The 26,321-nt window shown below is 56.0% G+C and overlaps 1 protein-coding gene across 1 annotated transcript in view; it reads left to right on the forward strand.

Annotated features, from left to right (window-relative positions):
* The window catches only part of LAMC3 (laminin subunit gamma 3), a 45,150-nt gene extending 21,857 nt beyond the window's left edge, over positions 1–23,293 (forward strand). The window contains exons 11-28 of the mRNA XM_084650452.1: positions 310–419; positions 1,745–1,963; positions 7,386–7,574; positions 7,699–7,944; positions 8,540–8,693; positions 9,245–9,387; positions 10,136–10,314; positions 11,011–11,131; positions 12,111–12,316; positions 12,896–12,972; positions 14,076–14,210; positions 14,684–14,819; positions 15,604–15,756; positions 16,467–16,569; positions 17,506–17,705; positions 18,651–18,797; positions 19,131–19,230; positions 21,173–23,293. Of these exons, the coding sequence (XP_084506578.1) occupies positions 310–419; positions 1,745–1,963; positions 7,386–7,574; positions 7,699–7,944; positions 8,540–8,693; positions 9,245–9,387; positions 10,136–10,314; positions 11,011–11,131; positions 12,111–12,316; positions 12,896–12,972; positions 14,076–14,210; positions 14,684–14,819; positions 15,604–15,756; positions 16,467–16,569; positions 17,506–17,705; positions 18,651–18,797; positions 19,131–19,230; positions 21,173–21,423 (2,869 nt within the window). The 3' untranslated portion in view covers positions 21,424–23,293. The remainder of the gene's footprint in view (positions 1–309; positions 420–1,744; positions 1,964–7,385; positions 7,575–7,698; positions 7,945–8,539; positions 8,694–9,244; positions 9,388–10,135; positions 10,315–11,010; positions 11,132–12,110; positions 12,317–12,895; positions 12,973–14,075; positions 14,211–14,683; positions 14,820–15,603; positions 15,757–16,466; positions 16,570–17,505; positions 17,706–18,650; positions 18,798–19,130; positions 19,231–21,172) is intronic.
* Positions 23,294–26,321: the final 3,028 nt, after the last annotated feature.

Raw genomic sequence — 26,321 nt, forward strand, 5'->3', positions numbered from 1 at the left:
GTCAGTGTGCACTTACCCCGTGTTAAACCAGCGTAAGCCATAACAGAATCAGGCCCACTAAGTCACCCAGAGTACCTTGCTCCATGGCCTGGGAATGCACAAACAGAGCAGGGTTTCCTCCTGCAAACTTGCCAGGCCCCTTTGTCTGTGCCCCCTCTAGTGACTTCCCAACATTCACCTGCCTCGTTGCTGCCCTTCCCGTGCCTGCTGCCCCCTCCCTCAGGTCAGGATGGCACCCATTGTCTTTGTGTGGGCAGCTCTTGTAAGGAGCAAGGCCGCACCCTTCCCTTCTGGGCTGGTTTCCCACAGGCTCCACGAGGCGGAGGAGATGCAGCCCTCGCTGTCGTCCTTCAACTTCCAGCGTCTGCTCTCCAATCTGACTGCCCTCAGGATCAAGGCTGGCAGCAGTGACACACCTTGTAAGTGATCCCCTGATGGCACCACAGGCTGGGGGCTTCCTCCTGCGAAGAACACAGGAGAGCTCTGGGGCTGGGCACTGCACTGGGTAGCCCTGCAGTGCAACAGGGAGGTCAAAGGCTCGAGGGGAGGGAAGAAGATTTAGCTTGTAAGCTCTCCGGGGCAGAGGCTGCGTGTGTACAGCACCTGGCACAATGGGGCCCTGATCCTGATTGGGGCCTGTGGGTGCTGCTGCCATATAAATGATTAATAATCATGGTCACCAGGTGGAGGCTGCACTGGGTTCCTCTTTGACTCTTTTGAATGCTGCTGACCGGGTGTTCTTTGGCCAAGGTCTTGAGGTTCAGAGACCCGCCCCACTGTACCTGTGGCCCTGAGTCTGAGGATGGAGTCTCCCTCTGAGTTGCAGGAGGCAGGTGGCATCGTGGGAATCTGTTCTCTGATCAGCGTGGGCTGTGATCTGACACTAAGCAGGGTTGGGTTAGGGGGTTACTCGGATGGGAGACCTTCCCGAGACACCTCGTGGTCTCAGGGATTCAGTAAGCAGCGTCCCTCTCTCTGAACTGGGGTGGTCTGATGCTAGGGGCATTGTGCGGCTGGAGTTACTGTTTCTGTGTATGAGACATAAAGCAGAGTCCTGCAGCTTATAGTTCCCACAGCTCGTGGTCAGCCTGGATGATCGAATGGGCCCTTCTGACCATCCCATGGCACTCTTTGTAGCAGTTAGCGTCATGGCCGCATTCAAACTGTAATAGTTACATTCTGCCTCCCAAAATTCCCTCTGCAGGTTCAGACTCAACATGGCATTTTCACTTCCCATCCTAAACTCTTGGGCAAGATTGCCCGAGCTGTTAAGCGACAGCTGTGCTCCACTTCTCAGGTGGCTGCATTTCAGTGGTGGGCGCCCTGATCTCTCTCAATTTTACATACTGTGGGGGTGTTAGAAGGCTTAGTTAGTAAGGGCAAGATTTTCCAAATTGCCTTGTGATTTGCAATCCGTCACTTGTTTGGCTGCCACGCTTAAGATGTCTTAAAGAGACTTGGTTTTCAGAGGAGAGGTGCTCAGCACTTTCTGAAACACATCTTGCCTAAGATGTCTCAAATCAGGCATCCAGAATCACTAGTCATGTGTGAAAATCATGCCCTGAGAGTATTTTGTAAAATGCTTTGAGATCCTTACATGGAAGGCGCTGGAGTTGGGCACAGTGCTCTGATCCCTTTTGACGGCCCATCCTGGAAGGGATGCTAGAGAGACTGGATTGATGGGTCCATTGTCTCTGCGCGGGTTATATTCGCCCATCGTAACTTCTGTTTTTCCCTTCCACAGGTAGAGTCTCCCTGAGTGAGGTCCAGCTCACCTCTGCTCGCCCAGGTCATTCCCTGCCTGCTCAGTGGGTGGAGGAGTGCATCTGCCCACAGGGGTACACCGGGCAGTTCTGCGAATCTTGCGCTCCAGGCTACAAGAGAGAGATTCCATTGAGCGGGCCCTTCACCAGCTGCATCCCCTGTACTTGTAACCAGCATGGCAGCTGTGACCCTGACACAGGTTTGGATGCCCTGCTTTCTGTTAGTGATTTGCTTTTACCATCACACGATCTCTCTCCTTCCTCTTCTAGAGACCTTCATGGCATCAGTTCATTTCACAGCCTCCATTTATCCATATAATTACTGTGCAGTTAGGCTGTAAATAGATAATAAATCTGCATCCTTCCCAAAGAAGGTTGGGAATTACACTTGAAGTTACAGTACCCAGCATCTCAGGTTATTGCCATGTAAATTTCAGGGGGGTGGTTTCATAATACAGTCATTTCAGAGACAAAAATAACTGCCTCACGGTAATAATAATCATGCATGCATCTACCACCACAGATGTGCATGGCATTTTATGAATGTAAGTAGGAAGGAAAAGCAGAGGTGTCAGTGGAAACGTTACAGGGGCCTGGATGGGGAGTTTGAATGTAATGCATGAAGAGGCAGGAGGCCAATGGAATGATTGAAGGAGGAAGAGTGAGGTGGGCAGATCTTGAGGAGATGAAGATGACCTTGGCAGGGTGTTGGGGGCAGACTGGAGTGGCAGAAGTAAGAGGTAAGGAAGCCAGGCAGGAGAAGGCTACCGCACTTGCGTTGCAAGTGGATGAGCACATGGACAAAGGATTTATCAGTGAGCATAAGATGGATATGAAGGGGAAGAAGCAACAGGCTTTAGTGAAGGAGGCAGGGTAAGTGAAGGGAAGAAGCTATCTGGAGGTGGAACATAGACTGCATGTACCATGATCAGCAGTTGCAATGTAACTACACTATTACAGGGTTTTATACACAAAATGCTCTACCAGTAACCAGTGAAATTTTCACACCCATTGTTAGGTCCAGTGTTCCCTCTAATTTTTTCCATCCATGTGCAGAATGAATTTTGTTATGTGCACCATTTCGAGGTAATGTGTGGATGTGCACCACCAGTAGAAACCAAAAATCTAGATATAATCTATATTTTTAAAAAGTTACTATAGGGATAATTACTCCAGCCAGGACAGGTTAGGCATTTTAGAACTCACTATTCAAATAATTCAATTTAAGCGTAAGAGAGAAATAAAAATTATGAAATGCATAGACCCGTCAAAAAACTAAAATAACACACTTTGAAAGAAGTATCCAAAAGTAACAACAACCACCATACAAATATGTGTTGGGAAGTGAGTGTGAAGGACAGAGTGTGCGTGTGACAGAGACAGAAACGCATATTGCCCCTTTAAGTAAGTTGACCTCCACTTTAAGTATGCTGCCCTTTTAAGTAGATCAGCAAGTTCAGACACAGCAGGAGTTGCCAGCAAGCTCCCTCCCTCCTGAGCCCTGTCGTGTGCCCCCTGTCGTACGCTCTGTGGAGATGGAGTACAGGGCTGGGGTGAGGGGGACACCCTGACATCAGCACCCTTTTCCCCTCTCCTTGCTTTGCACAGCAAGCAGGAGGCTTCCGGGAGCAGCTCCAAGGCAGAGGGCAGGAGCAGCACGCGGCACTGGGCGGAGGGACACCTGAACTGTGCGGCACTTGATAGCCCGCTGGGCAGTTGCCCACCCATGCAGCTTACAGGGAGCTTAGGTTAGGTCTTGTAGTCTCTGCAGGCTACGGCTACTAGAGGGAGACATGTTCGTATGTAACCCACATTAGGAGAGTGTGTGGGGATGGGGTTGTCTCCCTCCAGTGGCTGGTCTATATAAAAGATTGCTGTAGCAGCACAGGAGGAGACCTAGTCCTTTAGCTCAAGTGGGAGAGACTCTTACCTTCAGCTCTGTGGGTCCAAGGGTTCAAATCACACAGTCCTCCCAAGTAGGGTGGGTTATGTGTGGTCTGTCCTAGGCAGCCATGTTTCCTCACTAGAGGAGCATGAGATCACAGGTCTGATACTACATCTCCCGAGGTTCTGGGCTAGGGGGGAAAGCAAACAGATACACATGGAGTAGTGCTACATAGATGTAACCAAAACCAGATCTGCAAAGGCTGCCAACTTCAAATGAATGGCAAACGGCAGAGACTCCCTGCTATGAGCTCCTCCTCCAGGGAAAACCTCTGGGTTTCTCTGTCAGTGGGGAAAATCTGCTGGCTCATGGCATCACATGAGCACTCCGGTATCCAGACCAAAAGTTCAGCTGGGGTGACTGCATCTGCTGTCTGCAGATTCCTCATGCTGTTCCCATTGGACACGGCTTTGTTCTTCACTGCCTGCCCTCGACTGTCGCCAATGTGCTCCGTTGGTTCAGCTGCCACGTTTAACCCCAGCCTGTGCCGCAGTAGCGGGGTCACAGTGTGTGCTCTGCACAGCACGCAGCTGTGAAAGGAGCTGCAGGGACACTCCCGTGCTGTCCTGATTCACACTGAGTAGTATTTTGCTCATCAAGTTGTCTCATTGACTGCAGAGCGGCTGCTTTACTCAGGGAGTAAGGCAGAATCGGGCCCATCTGATTGTATGAAATAATATAACATAACTCCATGGCCACCTGTGACCTTGCAGCTGTCAGTGTGTAACATTGTGAACATTATGGTGACAGCAAGGACAGCATCCAGGTCCAAAAAGCACAGACCATAAGCTAAAGTGGTACTAGCAGTATAGGGCCTGTGACACACAGCTGAGCCATCCTGAGCATGTATAATTAGACAGGCACAGTACATGATGTGCTCCCCTGGTCAGGTATAGCTCAGACATGGGCACCTGGCATATCTGCTACCCAATAACATACTGTCCATGTCACACAGAGCTCAGTCTGTCCATGAGTCCTCCTCTCGACATTCCCCGGCTAATGCCGTGGCAGGCCCTAATGGAGCTCAGTTCAACATAGTCCCGTCAAAGGGACTTGGAAATGATGATTTACTTGTTACTCAACTGAAGAAACCCAGGGCCCAGTGTCACTACTAACAGGACACCCCTCACCCCCACCCCACCGCCCGTGTCTTGCTGGTGTTCTGGCCCTGGCATTGTAACATCTGTGTTGCATGAATGAGGAATTGTTTATGGCTGGGACAGAGAGTACTTTAAAGAGCAGTTTTTAACATGCTCCTCTGCCGTGCCAGACAGAAATATTACAATGTTCTGCAGCTTCTCTCCCTCTTTTGTTGTGGAGTGCGGTGTCTGGATGTCTCCAGTTTAATATGATTCCTGGGTGAAATTCCACCTTTGATCTTTTGGCCTTCATTCTGACAATCAAGCCGCCCATCCATCATACAGGCATCCCTTCATTAATTTGCCACCCTTCTCTCTCCCTCCCCGTTTCTCTTTCAATTCCTTCTCTCCCCGTCGTGTCCGACGCATTTCGCAGCTTCACCCGTTGCGCTCCAAACTGCCCCATGTGTGCTCTTCCCAGGGACCTCTGAGTCCCTCAGGCCCCTCAGCGCACCCTCTTCCCCCTCATTGTCGTGTGTCCCCCATGTGTTAAGCTGACTCCATGCCCTTGGGAAATTTTCCCAGAAACCTTTCCCACAGGCTAGCTTGCCTAGGATGATCTGATCTTTCCAATTGCATGACGAAATCATCATGGGACTCTCTGTGCTCGCTCTCTCTCCAGTGAATTGGACTGATTGATGGAGGCAGAAGGGCTCCAGCCAAAGTGGGAGGGATTCAGAGTTTCCCCATGTCCCCTGCTTGCTTCCTCAACCTGTGACTCCCTGGCTTGGGTCACACGAGGAAGTTACACTCATCTGCGGGTTCCGGACCGGTTCCTTGTGTGTTGCATGATGCAAACGGTGCATGGGTTTGGACACATCTTGCACCATCTTGGAGAAACACGTCAATGATTTCAGACTCGGACAGATTTTTAATATTGAGAATTCACTGGGCGTCCAGCCTGACGGTCGAGTGACCCATGGAGAGCTGGGCTGCCATGTCTCTTTCAAATTCTGCTTGTATTACTCAGGCCTTATTCCATGGAAGCCAATCAGTGTTTCTTGCCTGAGCAAGGACTGCAGGATTTGGCCCATAAATTGTAGAAAGGAAAACACACAAGCACACCCCTATTGTTGTGGGGAGCTGATTCAATCAAATCCAAACCTGGATGTGATTGAAATTTTGCAGCGGGCCCCATCTCTCCAAAGGGCCCAGTGAAAACCCTGGGTCCAGACTCTGGGGAGGTTGAAATTTGGCTCAGACGCATTCTAACTAGCAATTCCACCAACCTGGAACTGAGGCCTGACTCTTCTCTCCTCCGGGTGTAACTCTGTTTGACTTCACTGGGGTTCCTCCTGATTCATCTCTGCTGCAGCTCCATTGACGTCTTGGGGTTTGCTCCAGGGATGGATTTGTTCCTCTGTGTCTGGATGGTGACACCAGGAATAAATCCAATGTAGAACCTGGAGCATGAGTTGAAAGGGATCCCTGAATGTAAAGGTTTGCAGCGGTAGCTTAGCTATTGCCCCTAGGGATGACTGGAGGGACAGTTGGGTGAGCAGGAATGGGTCGTGGGTTGGGCAACTGGGGAGCCAGAGTCATTGGAAGGGTACAGGGGGCAAGGCAAGGAACACTGGAGCGCTACAAAAGTTTGGCTAGGTAGTGAGCATGCAGTGGTGGGATGGGCAGATGGGGTGGGCTGGCCGAGGGGCTGGTATATTGATCCAGCGCAGGGGTGACTAATAGAGCTTGGCCTGTGGGGGCTCACCTTTTAGGACGTGAGAGAAATTTTCTGCTGAGGTCAGAGCCGAGGGTGGCTCAGCAAGCGGAAGGCAGAGGCACCCACCCATGGCTGACATGGGAAGCAGGTGCTGTGGCAAGCCCTGGGCTTGAGCAGAGGCAATGCCATGCTCACTGTCAAACTGGTGTGCAGCCTGGATGGCCAGAGACTGGGCACTAAGGTGGGATATTGGTGAGGAAGGGATGAACGGAGGCATGTCTATGCTGCAATTAGACACCTGCGGCTAGCCCGGGTCAGCTGATTCAACCTTGCAGGGTTCGGGCTAAGGGGCCATTCAATTGTGGGGTAGACATTTGGGCTTGGGCTGGAGCCTGAGCTCTGGGGCCCTCCCACCTCTCAGGGTCCTAGAATTTGGGCACCAGCCCAAGCCCCAATATCTACACTGCAATAAAACAGCCCCTTAGCCCAAATCAGCCAGCACAGGCCAGCTGCGGGTTTTGAATTGCAGTGTAGACACGTCCTGAGGGACCTCGCCCATCCCAACTAAACCAGCTTGTTGAGAGGATAGGGCGGGATGCACAGTCTATCCACTGCAGGGATGGGCTGGGGAAAATACTTCAGGGGTTTTCTAGGACCAGAGGATCCAACTCAGCCCATGCCGTGGGTGATGTCTGACTCCACCCCAGTGCTACCCCCTGCTGTCCTCAGTGGGGTCACACTGGGGTAGCTTCGAGCAGACCTTATCCCAGGAGCATGAGGGGGTGATCCCTGGCCCAGGCAGGGGCCTGGGTTTTTTGCATCCTGACTTCAGGCTCTCCAGCCTGGGGTGGGTGGTCTTTCTGCTCTGTCCCCTGCAGGGCACTGCCAGTGCCTCCATCACACCGAGGGCCCATCCTGCGAGCGCTGCGCCCTTGGCTTTCACGGCAACCCCTTCGTGGGGCACTTCGACGACTGCCAGCCATGCCCGTGCCCCGGCCAGTCACCTTGCATGGCGATCCCGGAGAGCGGGGAGCTGGTGTGCACCCATTGCCCCCGGGGGCAGAGAGGTAAGGGGTCGAGATGGGGTGGGGGAAGCGGTTCTGGTTGGGGAGGGGAGGGGTGGGTTCGCTGGCAAACTCCCCACACACGGTGTCGTCCCGTCCCTCCACTCCCATTGCTCACCCTCTCCAGGAAGACGCTGTGAGCTCTGTGACGATGGGTTTTTTGGAGATCCCTTGGGGAGGAACGGCCCGGCCCACCCTTGCAGCCCCTGCCAGTGCAACGGTAACGTGGACTCCAATGCTGTGGGCAACTGTGACCCCGACTCCGGCCAATGCCTGAGGTGCCTGTACAACACGTCAGGAGAGCACTGTGAAAAGTGCAGGGAGGGCTTCTACGGGAGTGCGCTGGCTCGGAGCCCCGCCAGAAAGTGTGCCCGTGAGTACGGATCCCCTCGCTCACCCCTGGCCCTCCAGGGCTTCCCCCTCCCTGGACGCGGCCTTCTGCTTATCAGATTCCACTTCACGGGGGCATGGGGCCCCGTTCGCCCCCAGCGTAAACGGGCACCGCTGCCGTGGAGGGGAAAAGAATCTGCACCCCATCAACTACAGGGCTGGATTTGGCCAGTGGTAGTACCAGGGTAAACCAGTAAAGCGTGGAGTGTGGGCTGGCGGGGGAGTGTGGGGGGTGGGCAGTGCTGTTGAGGGGTTAGAGCGGGGGGCTGAGTTAATGGAATTGCATCCCTGTGTGACCAGACCTGCCTTGGGCTCTATGATTATAAAGCTTTGCCCCGCTGGCCACCCCGGCTTCCCGAAGAGATGGGCAAGGGGTAGTGTGTGAAGCCTTCCACCCCCTTTAGAGTTCCTTGGTTTTCTAGGTGGGGAAACTGAGGTACAGGCGGGTGAAGGGACTGTCCAAAAGTCATGCAGCAAGTCAGGGGCAGAGCTGGGGATAGAACCCAGGTGTCCTAATTCCCAGTCCCCGGCTCAAGTCTGCCTGCTCCAGGTTAATAGCCAGTGTTTTCTCCCCCTAGCCTGTGAGTGTAACCCTGTCGGTTCGGCCCAGAGGCTGGAGGCCTGCGATCCCCTTACTGGTCAGTGCACCTGCCTCCCTCACGTGACTGGGCGAGACTGCAGCCGCTGCCAGCCGGGACATTATGACCTGCAACCAGGGACTGGATGCAAGAGGTAGGTGGAGATGGAGCCCTTGTCAGCGCACTGGGGAAGATGGTCTCTGAGTATCACTGCCCTGGACCACAGGGGATCCCCCCACAGGAGAGGGACCCAGCGGCTGGTGACGGGTTAACAAGGCTCCCTGCACTCTGTATTTACTGTGTGGCGCAGCTGCAGGAGCCAGACCCTTGCCCAGGTCCCAGCACCAGGTCCCCCGTAATTCTAGAGCCGCAGCATGAGGTCCGGTGCCCACTGAAGGCAACGGCAAAGCCTCCCCATGGGTCAACGGACCCAGCCTTCAGCCTCACGTCACCTAGTCGCTGCATGGGAAGCTCTGATCTTGAACCAAAGCTCCCCCCACCCTCCGGCCCTGCACGTGTCACCTGGGACTCGCTCTGTCCTAGTGGTGGCTGGGGATGCCCCCAGCACCCAGGTGTTAACACAGTGCTGGGCACACACTGCAGCTGACCTTGTGCCTGTTCCCATCCGGCTGGGCCCTTGGTGCCCGGTGGTGGCTGGGCCGAAGGTTTGTCTGCACTCAACACCTTCCTTTGCCTTTGTCCCAGCTGTGAGTGTCACCTGGTGGGATCCCAGGACAGCCAGTGCAACCCGCTCACAGGGCAGTGCCCCTGCCAGCCCGGTGTAGAAGGACAGTCGTGTGATCGATGCCAGCCTAGCTTCTTTGGGTTCTCGGTCAAGGGCTGCCGAGGTAACAGCAAGGAGGAGCAGCTTCTCAAGAGAGGTCATGTCACTCCGTTTCTCTCCCATATCACTGATGGCTTATGGTATTGGTGCAGGACCCAGGACTGGCACAGGGGGCGGGCTGCTGTGGTGAAAACTGCACCATGCCTGGGTCTTGCCATGTCCACTGATCATTCCCTCTCCTCACAGCATTCCTGGCCCAGTAACTGAATAGTTCAGTCCCCTTCTTTCTAACACAAAGGGGGCAGCAGGGTCTCCCGGTCGGGGCAGGAGCCTGGAAGACTCGGCTCCTGGGTTCTCTTCCCAGACTTGTCCTGGACTTGCAGTGTGACTCTCGGCAAGTCCTGCACCTCTTGGTGCGCCCGTGACCCTTGCTGAGCAATGGAGGTCAGCGTCTGGCCTGCTTCTCCAGGCCGTCCAGGGCTCGTGTCTGGAGCTCTTGGAGAGGCTGGGAGAAGAGGCTCTAGAGAAGGGCAGTCAGCCGTGCGTTCTCCTCCGTGGGCCAGGCTCTGATTTTGATTGCGCTAGTGCAAATCTGGAGTGATTGCTCTGGATTCAGTGAAGCTACTCCTTCCCGTTGGCATTATTCTGGAGATCAGGGTCTATGCCTTAGCCGCTGGGCTGACCGGTCATGGCTCCAGTCCATGGACGGACTTGGACCCTGCCAGGGATGCAGCGCCCCTCCTTACCTTGGGTCGCCTAGGTCTGGCTCACGCCAGCTGCTGTCCTCTGACCCCGCTGTCCCTTGTGTGCAGCCTGCAACTGCTCCCCGCTGGGTGCCGTCACCCCCCAGTGCCACGAGAACAGCACGTGCATCTGCACGAGGGGCTTTGTGGGCTACAAGTGCGATCAGTGCGAGGTGAACTTCTTCTACGCCCCGGAGCGGACTCTGTGCCAGGAGTGTCCCGTCTGCTATGGCCTGGTGAAGGACGAGGTACGGCACCCGCCCTCCCTCCCGCCACACCCCCTGTCAAGGGGATTACAGAGCCAGGAGCTGCCCCCTCCTCGCAGGCTTCCTCCAGGGCCAGCGCGGCTTCGGTCCCCCTGCCTGTCCAGGCCCTTTAGCAGCACCCCGGGCACCCCGCTCCCCTCAGGGGTCAGTACCGGGTGTCTGGATGGAATGCTATGGCCTGTGGTATGCAGCAGGTCAGACTAGAATGGACCCTCCTGGCCTGGACCATTACGAATCTGACCCCCGTCCCCTGCCTCCTTGACTGTGCTGATCCTCCCCTGCCTCAGAGCCCCCTGCTTTCTCTGCCCAGGCCTGCCTAGAATCCCCTTCGCCCCACGCACCCCTGACCCACCCTGACCGCTCTTCGTACTCATGGAGCGGCACTTACTCCCTCTTTCTCATGGGCCCCGCCCCATCCCTCACACTGCCGTTCCCCCACCCCCATGTGCTGTGCCCTCTCCCAAGTGCCATCACTTTGCGGGCCACAGCCCTTTACCCTACCTTGCCCTGGCCCTATACGCCTACCCTATATTTGCCTATATGTTGCTCTGTCCTATATACCGCCCTGCTCAGCCTGGCCCAAAGCACCACCCTATCCCGGCCCACACATCACTCTTCCTTGGCCCTATAGGCTGCCTCTCAAGCCGTCCTCTCTGAAACACCCCATTGCCCTTGCAGGCTGACAAGCTGAAGGCCAAGCTGCAGCAGATGGAGGCGTGGCTGCAGAAACCAGACTGCAGCAGCCCCCGGACCCATTACCCAGAGCTAGGAGAGGAGCCCCGAGGAGACCAGCTGCTAGGTAGGGGGGGCAGAGGCAGGGGAGGCTCATCTCCTGGGGTCAGTGCAGGGAGGGCCCTGGGAGAGGAGCAGTGCACATCGGTTACTCTCCACGGCGCTCGGGGGCGACGGGGATGAAGGCAGCGTAAGGGCCACGTGGACGGGGCTCCCTCCAGAGCCTGGTTCCGCCATGCATTCACGTGGCCCGAGGGAGTCGCTAGGGAGCAACATGGGTGCCAGCCGCGCAGTACAGAGGCACGCTTCCCTTGTGGACAGCGGGGATGCCAGTGTTCCTCCAGTCAGCGGGGGCCAGAGCAGAGAAAAACGCCGTTCCCCATCAGGCGCTGGAGTCAGTGGGACCTTTGCACAAGAGCTCGGTGCACTGGGTGCATGTTGAGGGCTGAGCCCTCTGTTGGAAATCGATCTGCCGGTGTCATGGCAGGGCCGCTGGGTGCGGAGCACGCGTGGAAATCTGGCCGCAGTTGTGGGTGCTGAGCCTTGGGAACCTGCCCCTGAGCGGCCTTAAAGATCTTGTCCCGCACGGCTGTGCCGCAGCTGTGGGCATCACGTTACCAGGCGGATACTGACAAACTGGAGGGGCTCAGAGAAGAGGATGAGTTGGGTGGAGGGACCCGCAGGATAAATGTCCAGAGCTGGGCTCAGCAACGGCTCAGTGCGGGGAGGAGAGAGGCGCTTGATTAATGGCTACAGGTATTTGGGTGTTGCCCGGGGAGAGGAATTGTTAAGGAGGGCTCAAGAGGGTGGACTTAGGTGTAGTGGAGGAATCCATCTGTCTATCATCAGAGCCCCCCGGCACTGGAACCTGTTAGGCTGGGGAAGACGTCCTGCTTGCCATGTAGACACACACAGGTGTGAGCACGGGCCGGAGTGCCACTCCCCACCCCTGGGCAGGAGACAGCAATGCGACACCACAGGTTTCCCCCCGCCCCCCAAGGGAAGGGGTGATGGCTGCAGGAGCGCTCTCGCTGTGCTGCTTGCAGATGCCAAGGCGGTGTTCCTGGAGCAGCTTGCCCAGCTGGAGGGCTCCGTGGGCACCACGTGGGGTCGGCTGAGGAACGTCAGCGGGACCGTGGGCTGCCCCACTGGCGGCGACGAGAAAACCTGCATCCTCCTGTCAGAAATCAGCACCGTGCTGCGGTCCGCGCAGCGGGAGATCCAGCAGGCTGCGGCTACGCTAGCGACAACGGTGCCTGGCTCAAGCCCAGCACGCTGGGCTTCTCTCAATCCCTCTCCCGCGGCACAAAATGGCTCTGAGCTGCGCTAGGGGCTGGTACTGCTGCCCCATCAGGGAAGGTCCCTTGTTACTTTCCCATCCCCGGCCTGGCAGGGGCCATGCTCGCAGGGGGTAGTAGGACCTGAATCAGTGACCTGCTCCTCCGGGTGAAGGAGCAGCACCAATAGGCAAGCACAGCGCTCCCCCACTCCCCTTGGTGACCTTTCAACCTTGCAGCCCTCCAGGTGCAATGCCCCCAGGGTGAGATTTCTTCCTTTGCTCTCTTTCTAATCCAGGGGAAATCCGTTCAGTGACTCTGCCACCCCCATGAGATCCTGGTGGCAGAGTTGGGGGTGTGGGGGATTGTTCTTCCCACCAGGAAAGGCTGGGGAGAGCCCTAGAAAGGTGCGTTCAGAACCATCCGGTGAGACTCACCCAGAATGTGACATGGAAGGAGTCTGCCCAGCCCTGCGCTGTTCCCGCAGAGGGGTCCCGGGGGCTGAACCCTGGGGTTTCACATTCATGTTGTTTTATATGTTTGGTTTTTTTAAGGTCATTCCTCATGAAATTTCCCAGCAGCCCACCAACTGGAGTCGCCTCGCGCTGGAGTCCCGGGCGCTGGCTGCCAGGTACCGCGCTTTGGACATGCGTGCACATAGATGCACACCCAGATTCACACCCATGCATGCCTGCGTGTGCACACGGGCACATCTCCCACAGTCTGTGCAATACGGGTTCGCCTCACTCTGACACCTCCTCCTCCTCCAATCCTCTCGCTGGCTTCCCTGCAGGGCCGGCTCCAGGCCCCAGCGAAGGGAGCAGGTGCCTGGGGCAGGCAATAGAAAGGGGCGGCCCGTCCGGGTCTCTGGCGCCAATTCAGTCCCTCTCTTCCTCTTCGGCGGCACTTCAGCGGCAGCTCAACCAGCTTGGTTTTTTTGTTTTTTTTTCCCTTTGCCGCTTGGAGCGGCATAAAAGCTGGAGCCAGCCCTGCTTCCCTGCTCTGGGCACCTTGTTTTCTCTCCAAGGCTCTGCCCCGGCCTATCTCTCTGCGGTCGTTCCCTCTCTTCCTCCTCTTCCTCCTCCTCCTCCCACTTTCAGGCTCCCCCTCACTCTTGGAAGCAACTCTCCCCCTCCCCCCTCCTTGAACCTCCATCCTTAAAGCCAGGCCTCTTGTGGATCCCCTGCTCTGAGCAGCTCACTGACCATCCTCATGCCCCCTGGTCTGCTGACCCATGTGTTGTGCCTGAGGCAGAGGGAAGGTCTTGGGACAGGTGCCTGAGCTTGTCCCGTGTGCTCTAAAGCACCCCGTGCTGGGAGAGTTCTCAGTAACCAGCCAAGTGCACGGACCGTGCGGTGACACCGGCATGCTCTGGATCACGGTGTCCTCTGTTAGAGAGCAGAGAGGTGCAGGTGAGGGGTGGTCATGCCACCTGCCCGCCTTCTGGGCTCCAACGACTGGAGCAAGGAGCCCAACAGGCACCGTGCGGCTCTGGAGCTGGGAGCTGGATGCCATTCTGCCTCGTGTGTTCTGGCTGGAATCGTTCCGTTCCCGCTGCGGGCATCGGGTGAGTGGTGGCGATTCATCCGACTCGATCTCGTTCTGTTGCCTGAGACAGCGAGCTCTGGCCAGACTGACAGCACAAGGTTAGATCCCATCTACGCTCTGCTTCTGGAGCATAACCTCAGGGCTCACCTCTGATAGCATCTCTCGGGTGGGGGGTCCTCTCTGCAGTCACGAGGACGCAGCAGCTCAGCTGGAGTCTGTGGCCAGGAGAGCCCTGCTCGCTTCCAACACCAGCTACGCTCTCCTGCAGAGCATCCTGGAGGACAACGCTAGCCTGGGGCTCAAGAGAGAGCTGGAAGACCGGTATGAGAACAGCAGGGTGCCTATGGGAGTGTGGCACAGGAGCCCCTTCCCCACGATGCCCTGCCAATGTGCCTCAACCCCAGCTGGCAGGGACCCCCACTAGGGGCAAGAGGGGAGTTGTCTGCATGGCCCATTCAGTCCTTGGCCTCTTTGCCAAGCCTGCCAACAAGGGGGTTGGTTGTGGTGGTTTTGTGCTGTGAACACCTGGGCTGAGACCCACCAAAATCATTGCACACAAGCCACCAAAGTGCCATCGGGTAGTGCTGGTTCCCAGATCACGATCAGTCTGGACCAGCCTCAAACCCGCAGGCTACAGGGGACTCCCTACACCAGCAATCCCCTGAGCCCTGCATGCCTGGCCAACTGCCAGCTCACTGTGTCCTTTTGCCAGCAGAAGACGCTCCTGCAGTGAGCAGCCCAGGCCCCTTTCCTCCTGCGAGATCACAGGTTTGTCTTGTGCCCCTTCTGTTTAGGTACCTGGAAATCCAGCAGGCGCAAGAGGAGCTGGCTGCTGGCGTGCTGGAGGTGGCAGCTGAGGCCAAGAGAACCTTTGTATCCATCCACCAAGCTAATGCAGACATGGCAAAGAACCTCGACGCTCCAGAGCTGGTGGGCAGCCCTTAGTGCTTGCACATGCTAACAACTGCAGGGCTGGGGAGTCATGCTGGAGACTCAGATGGGTCCCAGCCAGCAGTGTGCCCAGTCCCAGCCCAGCAGGGCCCCTCTAGGGTGGAAAGGAGATTCAGGCTCCATGGCCGAGTCATCTGTCTAGGTACTTGTCCCCCCCACATCACTATGGTATCTGGATACCTCCCACTTGTGCCTGGATTGTATCCTCACACCCCTGTAAGGCACGGTGGGAGTTGAGGCACAGGAGAGATGAAGACACTTGCCTAAGGTCATCCAGAGACCCTGTGGCTGAGCTGGGAATTGAACCCAGGCCTCTTGAGTTCCATCCAGCTCCTTCCCACTAGACCAGCCAGCTTAGTTCTCTGCCTTTGTGCTGAGCCAGCCAGGGGACAGTCTGAGCCACCTCTGGTGTGGCCATGGGCGTGACCATAGTGTGGCTAGCACGGCCTTTCTCCATCCACAGGCGCTGGCTGGCAGGGAAGGGAAGGGAGCAGCTCCTAGCCTGAGAATGGTGCCGAGTGCAGCAGCAGCTCAGATCTCGCCTGCCTCTAAGGGCCTTTTGGGGAGGCTGAATATTATCCCCACTTTAAGCCAGGAACAGAGCCCAGGTCTCTTGACTCACTGTCCTATGCTCTGACCACTAGATACTTCCTCTGAGCTCATTCCCTGCCTCTCGGATGCTGGGGGCTTGGAGCAATGGGAGATGCCCCCTCCCGACAGCATCTGCTTTCTGACCAAGCTGTTTTGGTGCCTGATCCCACAGCGCTCCCTAGTGGTGCAGACCGGAGCCCTGACTCGGGAGGTGATGGAGCTGGAGCAGGGGGTGGAGGTGAAAGAGCGCATGGTCCTGGATGCGCGAGACTCTCTGATGGCCGCGCCACTCACGGAGCTGCAGAGGGCTCAGCAGTTTCAGCAGGCAAGTGTTGCAGGGAAAGGTGGCCGGGGGCTGAAACCGGGGAGCCACTTTCCTGGCAAACTCGGAGCCTGCCACTGATTTAGGCTGGGGGGTGATATTCATCTGCATCCATCTGCACCCACCAGCGCAGACAGGAGTGGGGAGAGTGAGGTTCTTCATCCTTTCCAGGGGACAGAGGCCTCTGCATCCCCACAGGAGCCCTCAGTTTCCCTCATCCCTTCCCCGCCCACACACCCTACCCTCTCTCTAGGCCCTGTCTCCTGCTGCGGTCCTTCTGGCCACAGAGAACTAGATGAGGCCGACCTCCCCAGCACCCGCGCTTGCCGCTCCCCCACCAGCCAGAGGGGACTGTCTGCAGTGGCTGGGCCCACTCAGGGGCGAGGAACAGGGGCAGGAAGGGCAGAGACATTCCCCCCTCAAAAAAACCCCTCACTGGGGGTTCACCCAGGCCGGCATGGGCAGAATAGGAGCCGGAACATTCAAAGCTGGGCATAGTTCTTTTCCCTGGGCCCTGTAGGGCTCTCAGATGCAGAGGGCAGTGCCCGGGTCCCCAGAGTCAGCCCAGAACATGCCTTGGCCCCCTGCTGTCCTGCCCCAAGAAAACCCACCCAAGCAGTCTCTGAATAGCATCATCGGATCAGCAGGAAGGCTCCCCCGATGAGACGCCCTCACGCCCCGAGATCTCACTCCTGCCTCTCCTTCCCCTGCAGCTGCGGAAGGGGGTTGATGCTGCCCGGACTCTGGCAGCCTCGTCAGTTTCGCACGGAAAGGCCGTGGTCTCTGAAGCAAAGTCCCTGCTGTCCAGCTTGGAAGGTAACAATCGCTGCCCAAAGCATCTCACCAGAGCTCAGCTCTTCCGCTCCCGCCCCCCCCCCCCCAACTTATCCCAGCAGAGCCAGGGCGTGGGATGTGCCAACCCTGCCTTGCAGTGTGACACACAGGGCCACCACCCTGCTCAGCCCCATGGAGTTCAGAGCCCCTGCAGGAGTCAGAGGCGAATGCAGATGGAGCAGGGAAAGCACATTTCTACACTGCCAGCAGGGAGTTCTCGGTGCTGCAGAGAGCAAATCAGAGAATGGGACCTGACCGGGGCGGTGGGGTGCACGTGGCTCTGCTCCCGTTTCCGATCAGTCAAACACTGATGCGCTGGGGGGCGTCCCTCACCCCACTGTACTGCAGCAGATGTGGCTGGAGGAGGCAGCGTCTGTCAAGCCGTGGGAGGTTAAAACCTCTCGGAGGCTGCTAGGACAGGCACCGCCTGAGCAGCACCATTGCCAGCTTCCCCACCCTGCCCTTCTCCTGACACGGAGCGGGGCCATGCCCAGCCCCTTCCGTTCCTGCTCTCTGTGCTGAGGCTGCTGATCCCCTAGCTCCTTTCTCAGGGTGCCATGGGATAGACAGACGTCTGATGCACGGCAGCCTTTGAACCAGTGACCTAGAGGCGACAAGGTGTGGAGGCTATTACCAGTCCTCCAGCATGGCTGGCTCCCTGCTACGGTTTGGGGATGGGTTTATTTCCCTCCTGCTTGGATGCTGGGAGGGGAAGGTTGGTTTTGACTCTGCCCCGTTTCCCAGGGAGATTCTAATGCCTGGGGGTTGCTGGGTTCTCGCTCTGGTTCTGTTGAGCCTGCTTCTCCTCTTGTTGGCCCTGGGGTAGATCAGGATTAACTCCATTGATGTCCAGGAGGCTACACCAGTGCACGCTGGGGTGGAGGGGCCTAGTCTCTTAAATGCTGCCTTTGTCTGCAGGGGGGAAGAGGGTGTTTGCACGTCAGAAGGGGCAGGCCGCCGTGAGCAGGAAGCTGGCCATCGTCCGGGACAGAGTGACCGTGGATGCCCAGAAGAAGATTAGACAGGCAGAGAGGGTGCTGGGAAACACTGTGTCTGTCTCCACTTCAGCCAAGAAGACAGTCAGAGAAGCAGAGAGAGTCGCCAAGGAGAGCTCCAAGGTCTGCAAGGCTGGTGTTCAACTGAGAGGGTGATGCATAGAGAGGGGGGCAGGACAAGCCTGAGCAGGGCTTGCCGGGAGTCTGGCACATGGCAAGTGAAGGGGGAGCTGGAGTCAGGCTTAATGCAGAGAGATGCTGCACGGGCTTCCCCAGCATAGCTCTGCCAATACACCCCCCTCCTGACCTGCAACACCCCCTGCTACCCTGGTACAGGATCCCACCCCAGCTCTGCCAGTGTACCCCCATCCTAACCTGCAGCATTCCCTGCTGCCCTGGGGATCCCCCCAGCTCTGCCAATGCACCCCCATCCTGACCTGCAACACCCCTGCTGCCCTGGTACAGGATCCCCACCCAGCTCTGCCAATGTACGCCCATCCTAACCTGCAGCATCCCCTGCTGCCCTGGGGATCCCCCCCAGCTCTGCCAATGCACCCCCATCCTGACCTGCAACACCCCCTGTCTTTCCTAAGAGCAGTTCAGAACCCCTTCTGTCAATCAGCCTTGATTCTAACCCGCAGCCCCCTGATCCCCACACAGCCCTGCCTCCTGGCATGCAGCATCCCTTGCCCTTTAGATCCAAGGCCCTCTCTTGAGCAGGGATTGTAAGTCATGCTGGGCTGGCTTTGCAGCGTGTCTCATGCTCCAGCTGACTTGCCTCTAAGTCCAACATGAATTCCTGTGTCAGGAGGGCAGGGTTGGTGCATCCACTCTCCGAGCTCAGCATCCCCCTTACGGAGCCTTCACTTACACCACCAGGTGAGTGGCCCAAAGGCTCTTGTTGTTCGAGGGTGGGGTCCGGGCTACCAACCGAGCTCTGTCGATAACCTCTCTAAGAGGACGTCTTGTCTCAGCACAAGGAGGGGATGGGATGGGAGAGGAGCTACGCAAAAGCCAACTCCTACAGATCCTTTCCCTTTGTAACCCTGTGCTGCCCACGCCGTGCAGAGGTCCCAGGCCGTGCTGAGGGAAGGGAAGCGGGAACGCAAGCGCGCTGGTGAGCTCGCCAAGCGCATCAATGTAACCCTGGCAGAAGTCTCAAGGCAGGAGCACGTGTCCAAGAAGCTCAGGGAAGAACTCGAGGCGTCTCACCAGGTGAGCTGTATCCCATGGGACTGTGGGGAAGAGTTCCCCTTTCCTCACCAGTGACCTGCCCCCCGGCTCCCACACCATTGATTCTGAGGGCAGGCGCAAATCTGGAAATCTCAGCAATTTATTTGGACTGAGGCTCTGTCCAAGGAACCCCAGGGCACCATGGCATGCAAGGCCCGCATGTGGCATGCTCTGGAGAATACCCCACATGCAGGCTGGGACGCCATCCATGGGATCGCCCACATGGGGCTGATCTGTTGGCACTGGCAGCTAGAATCCTCCATAGGGCTTGTTATCTCGGGTGTGGCTAATGCATGTCCGTATCTCTGTTGGAAGGTGAGGACAGGGATGAGTGAAGCTAAGAAGAGCCTCAGAGAAGCCCAGAGCTCCCTGGAGATGGACATTGGGACCCTGAATAATCTGCTCAGCAGCTTAGGTAAGAAACCCCCCCCCCCCCGGGCGCTGGTGGTACATCCCCTTCCTGGGCACCGAAGCCATCTGATCCACTCAGCTGTCTGTCGACCCTGTTGCACAGTCACGTGGGACAGCTCCACTCCAGCAGCATGTGCTGCCGGGGGGCCATGCTGCCTGGGACCTGTGAATGTCATGAAAGCTTCCACCATCCTGATCTTGAAGAAATCTCCTGAGGGATAAATGCCCTCGTGGGACCTCAGAGGGAAATGCTGCTGCAAAGCGTGGCCTGCTGGAATCCCTTGGTGTTAGCTCTTCTCTGTGAGCCAAATCCAGTTCGGGCATCTCTGTTTACTTAGATGCTGCAATTCAAGTTGGGAACTTGGCTCTATATTTATTACAACAGATCTGTAGCCACCTAGGATGTCACAGCTGAGTCTCTGCTCTACATCGTGGTCACTAGGACCTTGATAGCCACAGCAGGGATCAAACCCAGAGCTTCCTGCTCCGAAACCACAGCCCAAGCACTTGAGTGAAAGGAGAATCTCCACCTGCTGTCAGCATGCCGCACCACGTGCAGTTCCAGTTTTCACCAGTAAAGGGCAGTGCTGTACTTTTCTTTTTTAAGCCTGCACTTTTTTGAGTTGCTGCTAATGCAGCCAAGGAGAGCACTTCTCTCCCAGTGTTGTCAGTGGCCTCCTGAGTCACGAAAAGACCAGGACTGGCTGATGCACAATCCACATCCAGAGCTGCTTTTTGTCCTGGCCTCTGGACCTAGGTGCTGGATTTGCATGGGTTGTCTTCCCCCCCTCTCCCCGTTGGATCCTCAGCGGTGAGACCAGACTGTAATTGTGGGGTCAGTTATGGCCTGGGTGCAGTGTCAGGGAGGGCAGCCAGCAATGAATCAGGCTTCCTACCAAGCCAGGAGCTTGGGGCACACAAGGAAATGGGAAGTTTTCTATCCTTTTTATTTGATGTTTTTAATTTACATTACTGAGATCTGGGCGGAGGGGAGATAAAACTCTGTGTCACTGAAAACGCCAGAGATTATTGAACCCAAAGGGATTTCAACAGCCAAATTTGGCCAAGTCACATCCACTCTTGGGGCCTCTGTTTCCCCTCCCACCTTTTGTCTGTCTTGCCTCTGCAGGCTCTGAGCTCACTGGGACAAGCGCATCCTCTCCCGGTGTGTGCACATTCAGTGCCTAGCACAATGAGGCTGTGATCTCAGCTGGGGCCCAATAGTAAATCAGCTTCTCCCTCTGGATGCTGTTAGTGTCTTTTTCTGCATTTTAGCTTAGGCTGAGTAGTGAAACTAGCCTGGTTGGTTTTGCTCACTGTGGCAAGTCAGTTTCATGATCAGGTTTCCCCATCACTGAGGACATTCCCACATCCAAGCCATAGATAATAGAATATCCAGGTTGGAAGGGACCTCAGGAGGTCATCTAGTTCAACCCCCTGCTCAAAGCAGGACCAATCCCCAATTTTTGCCCCAGATCCCTAAATGGCCCCCTCAAGGATTGAACTCACAACCCTGGCTTAGCAAGCCAATGCTCAAACCACTGAGCTATCCCTCCCACCTAAAACTGGTGCTCCAGGTGCTTTGCCAGGGTGGGAGCCGGGGAGTGACGATCGCTAGCCCCATGCCACAGGTGTGGGAATGGAATGTGAAGTCACTTGCCCAGGGTCAGAGCAAGGCAATGCAGGGTGAGGATAGCACCCAGGTACCACAAGGCTGTTCCCAGTCCAGTAGGGAGCCATGTTTACATTAATTCTCCCCCCCACCCCCCGCTTTATTCTTTGCAGTAGCTGGGAGCTTCCAACTCCCTTTATGCCCTTTTAATTCATTCCCACCCCTGAGGCGTGAGCCCAGCATCTGTCTAAAGCCCCTTTGGCCTGGCTCCACACAGGGCTGCCAGGGCTCTCTGCCTCCTCCCTCACTGCTGTCTCCTCTTCATCCCGCCCAGGCAACTTGGAGCAGGACACGCACACAGCCACTGTGCTGAGCACTAGCCGCCTGCAGCTGGACCGCCTATGGCTGCGCCTGGCCAGGCCCGGAGCCCTGGAGAGGAAACTGAACCATCTGCAGCGGGAGGCAGAGCAGCAGCAGCAGAAAATCCAGGCATTCGAGCGCGACCTTCAGGAGATCAGAGCCGACAAGCTGAACCTGGAGGAGGTTCTACAGAGCCTGCCGGAGGGCTGCTCGAGCTGGCAGTGAGCGGGCCCCATGGACAACCCCCATTGCCCCCACCTCCACAAGGAACTGCAGAGCCATGGACATCCCCCAGCTCACCGACAAGCTCCTCAAACCTGACTTCCGCTCTTTATGCTGCCTTCCCACAGAACAGCGAGGCAAGGTCTATGTCTAAAGCTCTGGGACAAGGACCACAGCCCCCAGCAGGACTGCCAGTCCAAAGGGTAAAGCTTGTCCGTGCAGGAGCCAGAGCCGTCTTGGGAGCCAACCCCAGACTGTGGAACAAACTCCTGTAGGAACTAAGGACCATCCCCAGGCCAACCCACCTGCCGCTTCCAGTGCCAGGTGCGCTTTCCACTGGCCTTCGAAACACACACACACACACTCTCTCTCTCTCTCTCTCTCTGCTAGTCACATCACTCCATGCTCTACTGGGCTGTGCTCACACACCACGGGCTGGTGGACCACAGCGCACCCTGAATCGAATGGGAGAGCATCGAAGAAAGAGCTCGCGATGGGGGTGTGGGACTGAGAGAGGGCTCAGTGCTGCCCCCTATGGGGGAAGTACACAACTGCCTGCTCCATGGGTCCTGCGGTCACACCGGTGTTGGTTGTAATGGGCACCAGTGCAAGTGCAATGGCAGCCTTAACCTGGTCGAGGTGGAGGGGATAGGCCATGCCCTGCCTCTTGTGCTTTCACAGCTCTGCCAAGGTGGGACGGGTCCGTAGCAGCTCTGCTATTGGCATCCCCTGTGGCACAGCGTATTTCCGGGCACTCAGGGGATGTGAATGGCCCAACGCCATGGTCTCTGTGTAGATGGCACCATCTCACTCAATGTGTCGGGGGCGGGGGGGGGGGATTACTAGCCATGGCCTATGTTCGCACTTGCGGCTGCATCAGTGTCACCCCTGCTCTCAAGCTCAGCTTGGCTGCAGCCCGTAATTCCCAGCAGCTCGTTGGCCTCCCCTTGCCCTCCCTACCAGGAGGGCGAAGCAATGAAGAGCTGGGCAGTTGCCTTGGGCTTTGCAGCTGTGGTAGAGGGATCTGGCGTGACTGCTGACAAGTCCAGTGGCTAATGGCTAAAGATTGACTATAATTCCCAATAGATGGGATCCCTTGCAGGGAACGGCTACAGATAGAATGCTCCTCTGAAGTGGGCGCTGTTTTCCCCTTCCTCTAATGGGTTGGTCCAGCTTGGAGCCAAGCAGTACATTAGGTAAGAGAGATCTAGCCCCTTCTGCTCTCATTCACATTGGTTTTGCGGTAGCATAACTCCAGGGGAGTGACTCCTGATTTTCACTGGTGTAATTAAGATCATGCTAGGGGCCTGCTTCTGGTTTGCCTTTTAACCTGATTCTAATGTGCTTTGGTGCCATTCACACTATTAGAAACTGGTTTAGCTAGAGCCGCCTGTCAACCCCTTTTGCGAGGCTGCTGGAGTGGATTGTGGATCCCCCTCGCCCCACTGGCCCAGCTCTCTGGAAGTGACACAGAGCTCGTTCCTTTCCCAGAATACACCATCTTGTTCTCGCCTCTGCGCAAAAGTTGGCACCGGAGAAGAAAGCCCCAGCTGGGTGTTGTCAGACTCTTCCCCCTCTCCCTGCCCAAGGACAGCTCTGTGAAAGCACAACAGTTGTTGCAAAGCACAGAATGATTCTAGCTTGGCTGGGAGGCCTGGACACACAGCCACATATTTGCCTCCCTAGGAAAACAACTGGGCATCTTCAATCTGCACACACACTCGCTGCTGTTAGAGAAATGTCAAGCTGTTGCCACCTGCCCAGTGCTGAAGAAGACATGATTCACCCGCCTTCCCGGCCTCTTTAGAGACCTGTTTCCTTAGCTGATGCTATGTGCTTATAGCTGTATCCATTAAAAAAAATCTTAATATAATACATATGTTACATTCTGCTTGTAGTGCAGTTCCCGGGCTATAAAACAGCTGGCAGCTGTGTGTGTGTGTGGGAAAATACATGACATACCTCTAGCATCTGTCCTCCAGCAGGCTCTCAGAGCTCTGTAAAGGAAAGCCTTACAAGAATGACTTCACCTAACAGTGAAGTGCAGCTGCTTCTGGGGTGGAAAGTGGCAGCTGTTTAACAGCTCACAGTACAATGGCACAACAGTTTAGGAGAGGAAGTAAAAACCCCAGTAGCCAATTGAAACTGCAGGGGGAATTTAGGGAGGCAGAATGTGATTGGAGATTCTGGCCAGGACACTAGGGTTAACACACCCTGTTCTTGAAAAAAGTGTCTAGGATCTTTAATGACCATAAGGGTTTGGGAGCTCAGTTTCTTCTTTAGCACAGCACCACAGGGGGGCTGACTAATTACTGACTCAGACAATGCTACTGCTTCCACCATCCGGGTTCTTGTCGTTTCCCATTGATTCAATAGGCATCCTTGTGTTACTTTGCACCGTTCCTGGTTCTGTGTGCGTGTAGTGCACTAACAAGGCTAGGGCTGTATAGCCAGTCCCCAGTGGAGGTGTAGAAAGGAACAAACCCCCTCCTATGTTCCTAAAGACACTGCTATCAGCTGCAGAGCACCCCAGCAGCTCTCCCCTTAGCTTTAGAAAAAGGAGTCATGCAAATCCCAGTTCCTCCTGCTGATACTTCTGCGGGTTACATTTGCTCCATTCCTAGGAAGGCTGGTGCAGTTTGCAGGAAGTGATAACACATGTGTGTCCTGGACACATACCCAAGCCTGTTGGGAGAACAGAAGGCCCAAACTGTTAGTGTGAAGGGCAGGGTGGGCAAGGGACCGGAAGTAGGGTGATGTGTTGAGTGACAGAGATGGGCAGGGGGCGGGATGTTTGAAGGTAACACAGCACCAATTGATGACAAGTCCATCCAAAAGAGGCCCACTGGCCAAGATGTGGGGTTGTGGGGAGCAGGAGGTCGAGGGGAGAGGTGGATCTGTGAGTTAAAGATGGGCACTGAAGCTGTAGGAGTGGAGATTGTTCATAAAAAAAGCCATCACATGAGCAAAGCAGAGGGCCAAGGCCGGAGCCTTGTGGGGGCTGTTCCTGAAGAGGGGAGGACAGGGACCCACCGGATGAGATGCCAAAGGAATTAGCAGGAGAGGATGGAGCCATGCAAGTCAAGGGAGGGGCACATTTTCAGCAGGGAGGGTCTGAACAGCAGAGGTCTGTGAGGATGAGTATGGAACAGGGCCAGGAGGGAGGTTTAGCAAGAGCAGCATGAGTGAAGCGGAGCAGGAGGAAGCCAGACTGGAGAGAGTCAAGGTTGGAGGGATGCAGGCTAGCAGCTCTGTGGGTCGCTGTCAAATGTTCCAAGACCCAAACGCTCACTCCCACAAAGGGGATGGGTCTCTGTGTCTCTCCTGGGCAGGTACCAGTAACACTGTTTGCTTGTAAAAAGAAAAGGAGTACTTGTGGATACAGACTAACACGGCTGCTACTCTGAAACCTGTTTGCTCCTGCACCTCTCCTAGCAGCCCTGAACACTCCACACACACTCCAGTGATCCACGACACGCTGCAGGGTGCAACAGGGCATATTAAGGATCTGCTCGGGGACCATGCAACCCCAGTCCCTGAAGCTCCTCATGCTACTGCCCAGACTTGGCCCAGCATTCCCTGCGATCCCGAGGTGCCTGGCTCCCCCATACAAACCCCTCTCTCTAGCCTGCATTGGCTGGACGCAGCATCACACCCACACTGTGGACACTAGAGGGAGGCTTTTCCCTTCCCAATGCTTTCAGCCTGCTGTTAAAACCTAGTCGGTTCCAGTCAGTTTGATCCATGCGTGGGGCACAGCTCTGTTCGTGGGCAAAGACAGCATTAGCTAATCCTGAGCACCTATGGAATGGAATGGGAGGGAACAGGGTGAGAGCCCTAGTCTGGGACTTGGGAGGCCTGAGTTCAATACCCGCCGCTGGCACAGATTTCTGGTGGGGGTCTTGGGAAAGTCACTTAGTCCCAGATCTTCAAAGGTATTTAGACTCTTGACCTCCACTAAAATAGGATCTGGGCTTTAATCTCTCTCTGCCTCAGTTCTGCATCTCTAAATGGGGATGCCCAACATCACGGGGTGTTGGGAGGTGCTCAGATACTACCGTGAGCAAGGGTCACATAAGCACCTTGGATAGATAAGATCTACTTACCTACTCTCATAAGATGCAAGGCCCTCTGTGTGCAGGGCCTTTACTTCCTGGTGTGGCGGAATGAACAGGTGCCAGTATCTTGCAGAGGTCCGTTCTGAAAGGCTTGCTGGAAGCTGGGTGTTTCAAGGAGCTGTCTGAGAGGGGTGAGTCGGATGCCGACGTCAAGGGGGCAGCGTGGAGGAAGATGCAAAGACCAGACCAGGAGAGGGAGCAGATGCTAGAATAACTGAAAGTACGTGCAGGGTGGAGGTGCGGCCCTCAGCCCCTTGTCCCTGGACTTTAAATCCAAAAACAGGACACCTCTCCTGTTGTTTTTGGGCTTCCAGCTGGTGACTCAGACTTGGCTTCTCCAGGCAGCAGCCATTCCAAGGGACTCGCCCAAACTCTGATTGTTTCGTTTATTTTCTTTAATTAAAATAAACAGTATTGTTATTAGTGGGGATCTAGTGGTTATGAAAATGGGAGAGTGAAATGGGCTGGAATCCAGCATGGCGGACTAACCTGCAGGAAGGCGCTGGGCAAGATCCTCCCGACCCCACTATCTTTCCCCAGCTTTGCTGATGCACCTCAATCCTTACCACTGCACCCCCTGCTATCCCAGTTCTGCCCTCCTCTCCTAGCTGTACTGATGGCCATCTGCAGCAGTCCCTGATACCCCACTCCTGGCTCCTGCACAGCTTGACCCTTGTCTCCTCCTTTTGTTTCAGTTCTGAGCAAGTGAGGAAGAATCTTGCAATTGTGCCAGTTTGTTGTTTTTTTGTGATATGGACAAAGGACCACAAGGGAGCAGGCTGA

The sequence above is a fragment of the Lepidochelys olivacea genome, assembly GCF_965140295.1.
Source record: "Lepidochelys olivacea isolate rLepOli2 genome assembly, chromosome: 16".
Lineage (NCBI taxonomy): Eukaryota > Metazoa > Chordata > Testudines > Cheloniidae > Lepidochelys > Lepidochelys olivacea.